The 12,642-nt window shown below is 36.3% G+C and overlaps 1 protein-coding gene across 1 annotated transcript in view; it reads left to right on the top strand.

Moving 5' to 3' along the window:
- FBN2 (fibrillin 2) overlaps positions 1–12,642 on the top strand; it is a 175,039-nt gene that overhangs the window by 152,036 nt on the left and 10,361 nt on the right. Inside the window, exons 48-58 of the mRNA XM_074570239.1 lie at positions 292–411; positions 3,751–3,876; positions 4,111–4,263; positions 4,849–4,914; positions 5,200–5,325; positions 5,432–5,551; positions 6,752–6,874; positions 7,326–7,457; positions 8,705–8,830; positions 11,205–11,411; positions 12,122–12,247. Of these exons, the coding sequence (XP_074426340.1) occupies positions 292–411; positions 3,751–3,876; positions 4,111–4,263; positions 4,849–4,914; positions 5,200–5,325; positions 5,432–5,551; positions 6,752–6,874; positions 7,326–7,457; positions 8,705–8,830; positions 11,205–11,411; positions 12,122–12,247 (1,425 nt within the window). The remainder of the gene's footprint in view (positions 1–291; positions 412–3,750; positions 3,877–4,110; positions 4,264–4,848; positions 4,915–5,199; positions 5,326–5,431; positions 5,552–6,751; positions 6,875–7,325; positions 7,458–8,704; positions 8,831–11,204; positions 11,412–12,121; positions 12,248–12,642) is intronic.

Raw genomic sequence — 12,642 nt, 5'->3', positions numbered from 1 at the left:
GCCTGGTCTAGTGCGAGGTGTCCCTGCCCATGGCAGGGGGGTTGGAACTAGATGGTCTTTAAGATTCCTTCCAACCCAAACCATTCTATGATTCTATGAAGAAAAGACAGTGACTTTAATGAAAACACAGTAGAAGTAACTGGGGTTTGGAATAGTTGTTGATCTTCAAACATTTAAATGCCTTATAAAATTAGAAAAGAAACCTGCAGTCTTTTTCATGAATAAGCCTGTTTTGTTACCATAAGAATTACATGATTCTAAACTTTTCTTGGTTCCATCTACTCTCCAAAGATACTAACGAGTGTGTGGCACTACCTGGTTCATGCTCTCCTGGTACCTGTCAAAATTTGGAAGGATCATTCAGATGCATCTGTCCACCAGGATATGAAGTAAAAAGTGAAAGTTGTATTGGTAAGGCAAGTTGTAATTGTTGCTTCTGAACAATTTAAAAATTAGAAAACGTATCTGGTTCTAGTTTGGTGGAAAGTAGTTGTACACCCTAATGTTTTAGAATGTTGCCCAACGTAAAATCATGGTGACAGGGAATAAGTAAGTAAGAGAAGTCTTCAGAAAGAGGTTTTAAAAATGGAAGACAAGATATTTTGTACTGTATTGTAGTACATTTTGTACATTAATTTCTTCATTAATGCAAACAAAAATATTTCCTTTTCAAAAAATGGTAGTTTATCTTTCATTCAGTTTTCTTCTTCTTTTTTTTTTATATCTCATTCATAAAACAAACAAACCTGTGTACTGGATTTATATAATGTTTACAGAAAGGTAACTATTGGCAGTCAATGCATGAACTAAGTTTCTGGTTTCAGAGGGCTATGAAGTTTAAAAATGTTAATAAAATTATGGAGCTCATGGGAACAATTGCTTAAATTAGTTTCTTCTAACAACTGTTTTCTGATTTCATGTTTTGTATAATGTCTCTCAAGTGCTGAGATTCACAGGAGGAATAGCGTACAGAAGACCCTTCATCAGTTTGCATGTTCTTGTTTGTTCATATGTCTCATTTAAAGCTTTGAATATCATTCAGGAGCTGAATGCCACACAATGAGTTAAGATTTGGTTTGGCAGAGAATGAGAAATAAATCAAAGTTACAACTCCCTTTTCCAGCAGAGCAAAGGACAGGACTACTGTGAATTTATTGGGCATTTAATGTAATTTTGTGGGGCACCTGGCAAGGAGGGTGCAAACGACTAATTTTGGGTAGGTAACCTAGAAGCCTTAGGTTTCTGCATGGTCACAGTACAGAGAAAGCACCTGCCTCTCCACTGTGACTATATTAAGAATTGTGGTTTTACTCTTAAATGACTGAAGTTTAGCTTGTGTGACACCGTAGACACACATTCATCCAAATAACTCCCAATAATAAATAAGGAGCTTGTCCTTGTATGGACTGAAGAAAAGACTGGGAAGGACACGAAGATTTGGCCAATAGCCACCTAATCTGTATGGGTGCAGGAAATGGATCACAGGAACCTTTTTGCATTTTTATCTTGAACAATAGGATGTATTTTCTAAGCCCCAGAGTTCTCTCATTCTTTTGTATCATGCCACCATATTCAGTTTACCTGCCAAGTTCATGGTTTCTTTTGGCAGCTGCTGTTTCCATATTAGCAATTATGTGTGAGATTAATTCAAATCACCTACAGTTGTGAAATCATGAATTTAAAATGAAATCTTTTGGTTTTCTGGGAATATTACTGTTTATGGCCACTTTAGTATCCTGACAGAATCTCTTGATGTTTTTGACAGCATCAGTGACTGCCAAACAGATTTTTGCCCAAATTGAATAAAAGGGACTTAATTTCATTCTTTTTCTTCATTCTGCCATATGTCCAGGAAACTTGCAGCTAAAGTTCCTAGAAAATGCCTGGGTAATCACATGTGATTGTACGAATACTTTGATTAATATTATGACAGCTCTTGCAACATACGTTCCCCGTTACTTTCTATTGATTTTATATGCAAACTGCTTTATAAGAATTCATTACTTCTGTCTGTAATGTGAAGGATGGCAATGGCTAGATTATTTTATAAGCTCAGGATGATTATATGCAGGAGAAACCAAAACAGATGGGAGCCACAGAAAAATTCTTAGTTTCCACCTACTCATTTAATTCATTTCCTTTGATTTTATGGGAATGAAGGGGAGAGGACTCATTTACTTCCTGGCTGGTCACCTGTTCATCATGGGCACAAAAAGAGTCTCTTCAACTCATCCCAAGTCATTCATTACAGTAATCAGTACCTTCAAAAGACCAATTTTCCCATCCCATTAATGCAGCTGAATTGCTGAGCTTTGTATGTTAGCAACTGCCACACTAACTGAGAAATTAATTACCTGTTTTTCCACTGAAATAAGCTGATTTAAAAGGCTTCACATTCACAAGAGCCTGTCCATGGGAAGCTACTGTAAGAGTTTGATCATTATGCCAGATTATGTTACAGTGGTTTGCTCATGTGCTATACCTAATAGTAAATTCTGAAGATGGGACTCAAGGTAATATTTTCCAGAAGTAACATCACCTGACTTCTTCCATCGCTCCACAGATATTTTCATAGTGATAAAGTCTGTATTTCCATTGTTTCTTTATCTGCTAAATACTAATAGGTCAGTTTTCTAAGATTCAGTATAGTAGAGAGTCCAACAAATACCAGGAATAATGGTGCTACAAATTTGTGACTCAACATCCATGAAGCTTATTTTCATGGAGAATACCTATTCCTGCCTCCGCTTTGATTAAGATCAATATGGATATTATTGCGGAACACTTATACAGCCATAGGCCTCTGTGATGGTTCTTTTAATATCCCTACTGAAGGACTCAGAAGGGGTACTGCAGGTATATCTTTGAAGATTATTAAAATACATTTCACAATTTATTAAATCATAGTTACCTTTAAAAATTACTCTAGCAAGGAAGCTTATGTGTTCTGTCAGTATTTGCAGAATAGAATAAATTAAAATATACTTTAAAATAACAGATATGAAAAATGGAAGTTCTAGTAATGTATTACGTTTCATACTCTGTTGTCTATATAGATACAGGATATGCAGCCCGATGCTGTTTGAGCTGCATGATTTTACAGGCACTTGGTGTTTGTATTAAGTACTCTTTTATTTTGGTTTAATTTTCTAATAATTACAAAAATATATCTATTTTTTAAAAAATTAAATCTCACATCTAAATAGTCATAGCAATATATTCTCTATTATGCAATTGAATGGAAAAAATATAACTAACATATCAAGAGTGGAAGATGGGTAAATATAAATCTGAATATATAATCGTAGGCCTGCCTCTACTAAATAACTAGCTATAGTTTCAGTTGAAGAATCAGTCAATCAGCATGAAAAAAGCCCACCTTTAATTACAAAGATTCCCCAACATACAGATGTGTAAAAACTCATCTTTGGATGTTTTATGTTTACAGAAAAACATTTTTCTTATCAGAAATATATCTACTCCCCTGTTTAAGTCTGAAAGCATTTATTTAATGTTTATATTATAAATTTGGCAAAGCACAGAGAATGGTTATTTGGAGAGGAAAGTCCATGCCACTGAAATGCTCTAATTTGAAAGAGTTAATGGAACCTTTGGGCCGCTTTATCTCTTGGGTGCTTTATTGGAGGAGCATGTCCTGCTGAAGTTAAATGAATAAATAAACAATCTTTCGTGACCAAGGAATTCACAGCTAATGGGTTTACAGTGAACCCCTTCTCCTTTAATTTGCAGATATTAATGAGTGTAACGAGGATCCCAACATCTGTCTCTTTGGCTCTTGTACGAACACTCCGGGAGGTTTCCAGTGCATCTGTCCTACAGGTTTTGTGCTGTCTGATAATGGACGGAGATGTTTTGGTAAGTTAAAGACTAAAAAATGTAATAACTTATTCTAATAGATAATAGATACTCTGTACAACGAGTAAAAAGGGACCTCTGCAAGTCCCTTCCAAAGTATGCCCCTATGAGGGTTGGAATGTGCTTTCAAAATAGCAGGAAAAATACAGGTCTAACATTCCTTTCAGGGATAGACAGTCGCCATTTAACCAGGTAGGAGGTGCTATCTCCACTTAACTGTATTGTCTTTTTTAGATACTCGCCAGAGCTTCTGTTTCACTAACTTTGAGAACGGGAAATGCTCAGTGCCAAAGGCTTTCAACACCACAAAGGCGAAGTGTTGCTGCAGTAAAATGCCAGGAGAAGGATGGGGTGATCCTTGTGAGCTTTGTCCAAAGGAAGAAGAAGGTACACATTAAGATTTAATAAAGCCTTTTTAGGTGGGAGAAAAGGAAGAGCACATTTGTGTTGTACCTTTTTGATCATTAGAAGGAGAGACCTTTTTGGCATTCTCTCTTAGCCTTTTCTAGAACTATTTTTGGGTCAACAAAAGGAACAAAATTGAACAGAAGAAACCACAGAAAAAGAGAAATCCTGAGTTGCTGGTTTTGCTCTGTAGAGAAATGAACTAATACTATTCACTACTAGAATCTGTAGAGCTAGCCTCCTTTGGGCAAAAGAGAAGAGCAAAATGAGACAGTGCCAAGATGTAATCAACAGTTTTCCATTCTTGGTTTTCTCCAAGTACAGAAAGGGAAAGGCACCAAGCACAGACACATGGAAGCTTAGTGAGTTCTAGTGCTGCTTCCCTGACCTAGAGACAGTGTTACTTTTGCATCTGGCAAGACAGCATAAAGATTGTGATTTGAACAGTTGACAGTTTTGCAAAATGTGATACAGAAGACTTTTGGGTGGTAAAACCAAAAGGTAAAACCTTCTGACATGGTGCTCTCTCTCACTCACCCTTTTTTTTAAAAAAACATACCTCTGCAGTTGCTTTTCAGGATTTGTGTCCATATGGCCATGGAACTATTCCTGGAATTGATGATACACGTGAAGGTAGGTATTCTTTTTCCTGATAATTAAGAAAAAAGTTATTTATACTTAAAACTAGACTTGGAAATTATAGTATGTGATGGCTTACTCCCCACAGCCCCAGGTGACAAGAGGCTGATCTTTAATAAATGTGGACCATTATGAAATGATGGTTAAAAGATTACCCTTGAAATTGCATGGCTAGAGACAAACAGAGTAGGGCACTTTCAGTTTTTGTAAAATGCTTTTTTAAGACTCGATACAGAAATGCGTCATCTAAGTGGTTGCTCATATCTTCCTGCTTTTTAGATGTCAATGAATGCCTTGAAAGCCCAGGGATTTGCTCAAATGGCCACTGCATCAATACTGATGGATCGTTCCGCTGCGAGTGCCCCATGGGATACAACTTAGATTACACTGGAGTACATTGCATCGGTGTGTCCATAGTTCATAAATTATAAGAATTGTAGTACCTAAATTTAAAACATAATTCAAAATGTGTCCCAGTTCTCTTCAGTCTGCATTTATTCATTATATACAGATACTGATGAATGTTCGATTGGCAACCCGTGTGGAAACGGTACATGCACTAACGTGATCGGCAGTTTTGAGTGCAACTGTCATGAAGGATTTGAGCCCGGCCCAATGATGAATTGTGAAGGTAACTTGTCCTCTTTATTTTTTTTTTCCCTTTAGTTTTTGTCCAGTCCTCAGTATCCAAATTACTTTATTAACCAGGCTAAAATAACTAGGAGGGGAAAAAAGTTTCTCTGCTTGAAATATGTCATTGAAAAAGAAATCCTGAATTGATTGAAGCAGTATTTTTAGTTTATCACAGGATTTTCCAAACTGCATGTTGTGGTATGTTACGTTATTCAGATGTTTGGAGCGGGGAGAAAGTAACTGTTGAGCCTCCAAAATATCCTCATAAATAGTATTGCTAACTGTGGCAAAAATGCCTGAATTTGCAGAGCATTTTTCTTAACTGAAGCAGAGCAGTTATGAACTGACCCACTCATCACAGTTAAAGTAACAATTGACTCACACTGACTTAGTAAAAAACTGAAGTCAGACCAATCGTCCATCTAGTCCTTTATGCCTTACAGTTGAAATGCTAATTCAGCATACAAGCGTGACTAACAACTTTCTGCAGCTCACTCCTCTAATACAAGAGCTGAGGATATAGGGAAAATATAATGTAAACTGGGGGATGCATCCCTGCAGAGTGGGATTAGTATCCACTTATGATCTGTTGTCCAAGAATCTGTCCAGTACAGTCTTGAATCTGCTGATACTATCTGCTTCCACAGCCTCTTGTGACAGCAATACCCAGAATGTCACTACTCTTTCTACTTCGAGAAGTATTTTCTTTCATCTGTTTTAAACTAGTCCCCTATTAGTTTCATTAAGAACCTCTTATTTTTCACAGTGTGGGATTTGCGTACAATCATTCTGCTCTCATCAGATGTTGATCAGGATGCTTCTTACAAATTTTATATTTTATGAATCATATGTTCGCTTTTTGAAGCAAGAATTCTTTTTTTTGAGAGTTGGGAAAAAAAAGCTCTCATCACACAAAAATACATTAAAAAATGATCATATAATAAAAATCTGAAACAGGCCCATTCAAAATTGTCATTCTAAGCTCAAGTAGTTCCATATTTATTATGCCATTATTTCTAAGTAGAGATTGTTCAGTATTCTCTGGCTACTCAAAACCAAATGTCCACAAGTTTCTGGTTTGAATTATTACATTTCTGATACTTTTTAGCTGACAAGAGAAGCACAGATAGAAGAAAACCTTCTTGGTGATTGTTTTAAAACTTAGTGGAGAATGATTTTTTCGTTCCTTTCTGTTCAGATATAAATGAGTGTGCTCAGAATCCCTTGCTGTGTGCTTTTCGTTGTATCAACACTTACGGTTTCTATGAATGCACGTGTCCAGTCGGCTATGAACTAAGAGAAGACCAAAAGATGTGCAAAGGTAATGACTGATATATAAACTCCTTCCCAACTTCTGTCCTTTTTTTCGCCTCCCCCTTTTTTTGCCTGTACTGTCCAGAGCATAATGCGAATATTTCTGTGCATCTTCCATTCATCATGTCAGTGGAATCCAGCAAACAGCCCAGCAGATGATGATTTACTCTTTCAGAACTCATGTACGACCACTATTTAGTGTTTTTGTGATCAAGCGTACCCCTTGATGGGGATTGTAAAGCCAAGAAGGTCACAATGGGGAAGTTCATCTTTAACATGACAAGATGATACAGCTCACAAAGATTAAGACAACTGCAATTAAGCATAGTTCGTAGATTTTTCTTCAGTGCTTGTTAGTTAGGGAAGTCTGTGTCCTTTTTCTTGAGAAAGTGCTAGTTGTCTTCAGTAACTGAAGCTACTGGAAGGAAGTTCAAACATAAAATTTCTTTTTTTTCCAGATCTAGATGAGTGTGCTGAAGGTCTTCATGACTGTGAATCAAGAGGTATGATGTGCAAAAATTTGATTGGTACCTTCATGTGCATTTGTCCTCCTGGAATGACACGGAGACCTGATGGAGAAGGCTGCACAGGTAAAGCTTAGGAAGGGAAGACAGCTACTGAAATACAAACAAGTAAACAAATGAAAAATTCTCTGTAAATGTATAAAGTAAACTAGAAAATAGCAATTCGTAAAGGACACTTAGGATAGCTAACGATGACCAACATCTTAAACTTCCTTTTTTGTTTCAAGGTTTAAGCCTTATCTGAAAGTAGTTCTAAATGACTAATAAGTATTTCAGAAGAAGTCGTCTGGTTTTGTTGCTTTTGTTGTAGAACAAAATCAGAAAGTTTTTCAGACACTTGTTAGATTTAAAAAATTAAGTTGCCAAACCAAAGAGACCTCATTTGATGAGTAGGAAGCAAAATTATCATGAAGAGCCATAGGGTCATTTTCCACCCTGTAAATAAGCAAACAGCTTCCCTCCATCATTTTCTCAATGACTTGAGGGGAAACAGTAGCTACATTTTGGCAAATAATACATTCTTCTGGTACATAAAAAAACACAAGACCAAAGTTTGCTGTGGACAGATGTAGCTGAGAATGTCATTGTCTCAGAGGAAAAAAATAAATTAAACATCCATCTCAGTTAATGCTTTAAATGAATATATTTTAAAACAGTGTTCCTTCAGCAAGAGAATGTCTACTCTCCTTTACAGATCTTTATGTTTTTTTTCAGGGGAAATAATCTGTATTAACAAGAACTTTGCCCTTTTTTTTTGCCATGTAATGCTGCCTTTAAATCACCTGAGCTTTTTTCTGAGGTTGTATTTTAAGCATCTGTAAGGTGTGTGATTGCTTATAGTATCTGTGCTGTTAGCTATGGAAGAAAACACACTGAGATTGTCACCTTTTCCAGGAAAATGATGGGCTGAGTGAAATGTGACCGATTGCAGAAGAGATCAAATGTATTCCGAGACTCTTAATGATTAGAAAGTGAAAATTTGTTACGCAAATCATGCACATATTCCAATTTTATTTAAATGTTACTTGCCAGGTAAAAATTATGACTAGAAATTGCTCTGCTGCAAGTGTGTTCTGCTTCGTGTTATAAATTGCAAAGAACATATATGGATTAAACCTTTCATCCTAGGCTGCAGTGCATAATGAATGGAATAGGATAGTGTTATTAGGAAAGACCTTTCCAGGCTTAATCAGTTGTTTATTTTCCACTTGTTGCAAACATTTTGCAAATATTATGCAGAATAATTAATGCATTCTGTCTGATATATTTTCTTGTAACCATTTATTTAATTTTTCTATTATATTTTTGTAAAGATGAAAATGAATGCCGCACCAAGCCAGGTATCTGTGAAAATGGTCGTTGCATGAACGTTATTGGGAGCTACCGATGTGAATGTAACGAAGGATTCCTGTCAAGTCCATCAGGCATTGAGTGTCTTGGTAAATGTCTCTTCTGTATACATTTCATCTTACATTGAAGTGTAAAGGATGCAGAGCGTAAATTAGGCTTCTGAGTACCTAGCAGCTCTCATATCTACAGAAATTAAATAATGATCCTTATTAATTAAACATTGACATGATATTAAATAATGATAGGAATGAGGAGTGTCTTGAGAATGTCAGCTGAGTCTGGCAATCAGGGGCCTCACACAGAAGTGTCTAAATTTCAAAGGACGTAAATATGGTGCTGTGCAACACTATACAGACAAAATACAGGTATTTTTAAAGAAGCAGCAGAATTGAGTTTCCTTAAATAGACCAAAAACTGGGAAGCAGAGAAAAATTCAGTGTTTGCATATTCAAAACGTGATCTTAAGCACCACACCACTGCAGCTAGGCATCTGAATTTTCTCTACTTTTAATTCAGAGAGTGCTTATGAATACAAAATACTAGAATTTCACAAAAAAATGGCAAGATACATTGAAAAGTTTTTTAGGCAGGTCTGCACACTAAATGCTGATTAAGCGTTTTATATTCATCAACTCCTGTTTCCTTTTTGATATGTTCAGAGTTGTCATTTGCACTTTAAAATTAATTGTTCCCTTCTTTTTAGAAATCAAACAGAACTGCAAAACCTTACTTTATCATCACTAGTGTTCAAGTGTAGTTACTTCAGTGTTCTACAATATGGAAACTGTAGGAGTATTTGTTAGTATTCTCACATCAAAAACACTTGTGTATTATCTTACGTAAGAACTGTAAAACCAGCTCCCTGTAACTTGTCATAAGTACTGTGCTGACTTCATGGCAAAGCGATAACATTGGAAGTGCAGGGTATTTCCTAAGGATTAAGACCACATTGGAAGAGGATGCTGCAGTCTGTTAACCTCTGCCAGTCATTAATGCCAAGGAAATACCCTGCTTTGGGGTCATTATTGCTTTCTTATATTTAATATATGATTTTCTTGTTATTTTCTGAATACTATGCTTTGGGTTAGTTTGCTTATTGCTGCTTTTCTTTTAGGGCTTCCTGGATCAGAAATTACAATGAAAAATTAGTCTGGCAGAAAAAAAGCACAAACTTTAAGTCTTAGATGACATTATTTTGAATATATTGTGCAAACCTTTAGATTCTGTTCACATTAAAATTTATTCCACATCTCAAACTGGGGACAAAGCTTTATATGTTCTTCAAGTCATAATATGCACAAAGACCTGCACAATAATATACCTGTCTTGGAGAACAGAGATTGCGGAGTCTTGCAAATTATGAGAGTAAACACGGTGTCTTACACAATTGACACTTTCAGTGAGGACACCTTTATTTGATGTAAACAGTTAAGTTACCGGGCACCCAAAAAAAGTTGTGCCTAAAGCCAGAGTTTACATCTTACCTGATTCATGTAAGAAATTTACAGATGCTACTCATCATACTTGTAAAAAGAGGTGGTCAGATGAGTGTTGATACATTTATACATTCTGATGGATTTGAAGGATTTTCACTTTTAGCTTTGAGAGAAAAAAAAACTATCTTTCCTTTAAAACAATAAGTGTCTGTCAGACCATAGTTGACAAAGTCTCCATTTTAATTAACAAGTAAGACAGGTGACATGGCCTATTTAGAAGTTAACATCTCTGCAAAATTCAGTTTCCATTAGCACTGGAAGCTGGTATCTCTGCTCTCCTCAGCTGCCTCTTTGACGAAAACATGTAGGAGCTTAATGACTCTGAATTTCTGCACCTCTTTTATGATTGACAGGTTATTAACCAGAAGGTTTAAAAATGTAGGAAAACAGAATTAGAAACAGTAAGACCATATAATTATTTTTTTCCCCACAAAAACTAGGAGTGACACTGGAAAAGCACTGAGTTGCACAGACACTTTTTTGAGTGCTAGGGATTTTCTCACTTAAGCCACATCAGGATCATTATAGGTGATCAGACACGCTACTTTGGCCAGTAAAAGAAACAAACAAAACTTCTAACCCTACTCCAAATAAATCTTTCAAATGCAAGCCAATCATCAGCAGCTTAAGTGGAAACTCAGTTTGGCCAAAGCCTGTTTTACTATCGAGCAAGATCACCAGATATGCCCTGGGGCACAACTTTCCTAGAAGTGAAACTCATCATGAGTATCCAACCCAGGCAGGTACTGAACTTTAGGGGTGTCTGGAATACACTTGGAATGGCAGCAGATTATCAGAAGACACAACAATCTGAAAGGCTAAGTCAAAACAGAGTTCACAGTCTGGTTGCTAATAATCTTCTAGGGCTTGCGTGTGTTGACAGAGAGCCAGAATTATACATCAGATGCTTAATGGATCAGATGTTTATCTCCTGCTCTTTCTTGATTTCTCTACTTCTTCATTGCAGATAATCGCCAAGGGTTTTGCTTTGCTGAAGTTTTACAGACAATGTGTCAGATGGCTTCAAGCAGCCGGAATCTTGTCACTAAATCTGAGTGCTGCTGTGATGGAGGCCGGGGCTGGGGTAACCAGTGTGAGCTGTGTCCACTTCCTGGAACCACCCAATATAAGAAACTCTGTCCACATGGACCAGGCTATACTACAGATGGAAGAGGTATTTGCAGGGATGAAAAAAGGCAGAAAGGGGGAAAGGAATATGCTCACATATTTAAGAAAATGCAGAATTCTTTTTGAAGTTCCTGCAAAGAATTTCCTGTGAAACAACAGACGTGTTTTTTTTTTTAAATGCTGCTGAGAGACCAGAAATTAAAAACACCTTTTAACAGTAGCTGCACCCAGAATACTCACAGCTGAGCACAATTTGCAGGGTTGGGATCTAAAACAGGAGGTACCAAGCAGTAACTAAAAGCTAAAAATGATCCCAAAGCCTTTGGATGCTGAAAAGTTTCATACATGGCAAAGGCAACAAGAGTTGTTCCAACAACAGTCTCACTGAATGCTTTGCAGTTACTATTTACACACAAATGTATGTAGCAGAAGCTAACATACATTTTTAAACTCCGGTGAAAAATTTTTGATGTCATCTATCTGGTCATAAGAAAATTCACTTCTATGGGTTTTGTATTTTGAATTACCAAAACTGGAACCTGATTACGCAATGAAATAGCAGGAAGGTTTTGATACAAAAAACAATAATGAAAGTTGGAAGGATGTGTGACTTTGAATTCAGATCCATTTTTAAAGAGAAAGAAAGGGTAAAGTTCCTATCAAAAGCATGATGACAAGGAACTGTGCAAAAATGGAAAAGAAGAAAAAAGTCAAATTTAAAACTTAAGGATGACATATTTAATATTTTCTGTACAGATATTGATGAATGTAAGGTCATGCCAAACCTATGTAGAAATGGACAGTGTATTAACACTATGGGTTCCTTCCGATGCTTTTGCAAAGTTGGCTATACCACTGATATAAGCGGCACATCTTGCATTGGTAAGATTCAGCATCTTAATCCTCAGTTATTTTTTTAATTCATATATAATGACGTATCAACCTCTGTAAACCATTGTATCAAAGCAGTTTTTTCTCTTTAATTTCTTTTCTGTCTTCCTTTGGCTAATACACACTTCTATTTTTGTATTTCATTTGGGGAAATGGAGAAACAAGCTGTACTGGCAATATTCCTGCAGTAGAATGAGCACTGAAATATATTGCAGCTGTATAACCATTTTGACTGACAAACCAGCTCATTACTTTGTGGTCTACATTTTCCCACTTTCCTGTTGGTTAACAAATATAAGTATACCATAGTATGCCCAAAATAAATACTTAGTCCTTAGATGAAAATAATAATGCCCCTGTCACTCTAGTGTATTACTCTTTCAAGA

Source organism: Larus michahellis, chromosome Z, assembly GCF_964199755.1.
Source record: "Larus michahellis chromosome Z, bLarMic1.1, whole genome shotgun sequence".
Taxonomy (NCBI): Eukaryota; Metazoa; Chordata; class Aves; order Charadriiformes; family Laridae; genus Larus; species Larus michahellis.
The sequence above is the reverse complement of the archived record's forward strand: the minus strand, read 5'-3'. Positions and strand labels throughout refer to the sequence as shown.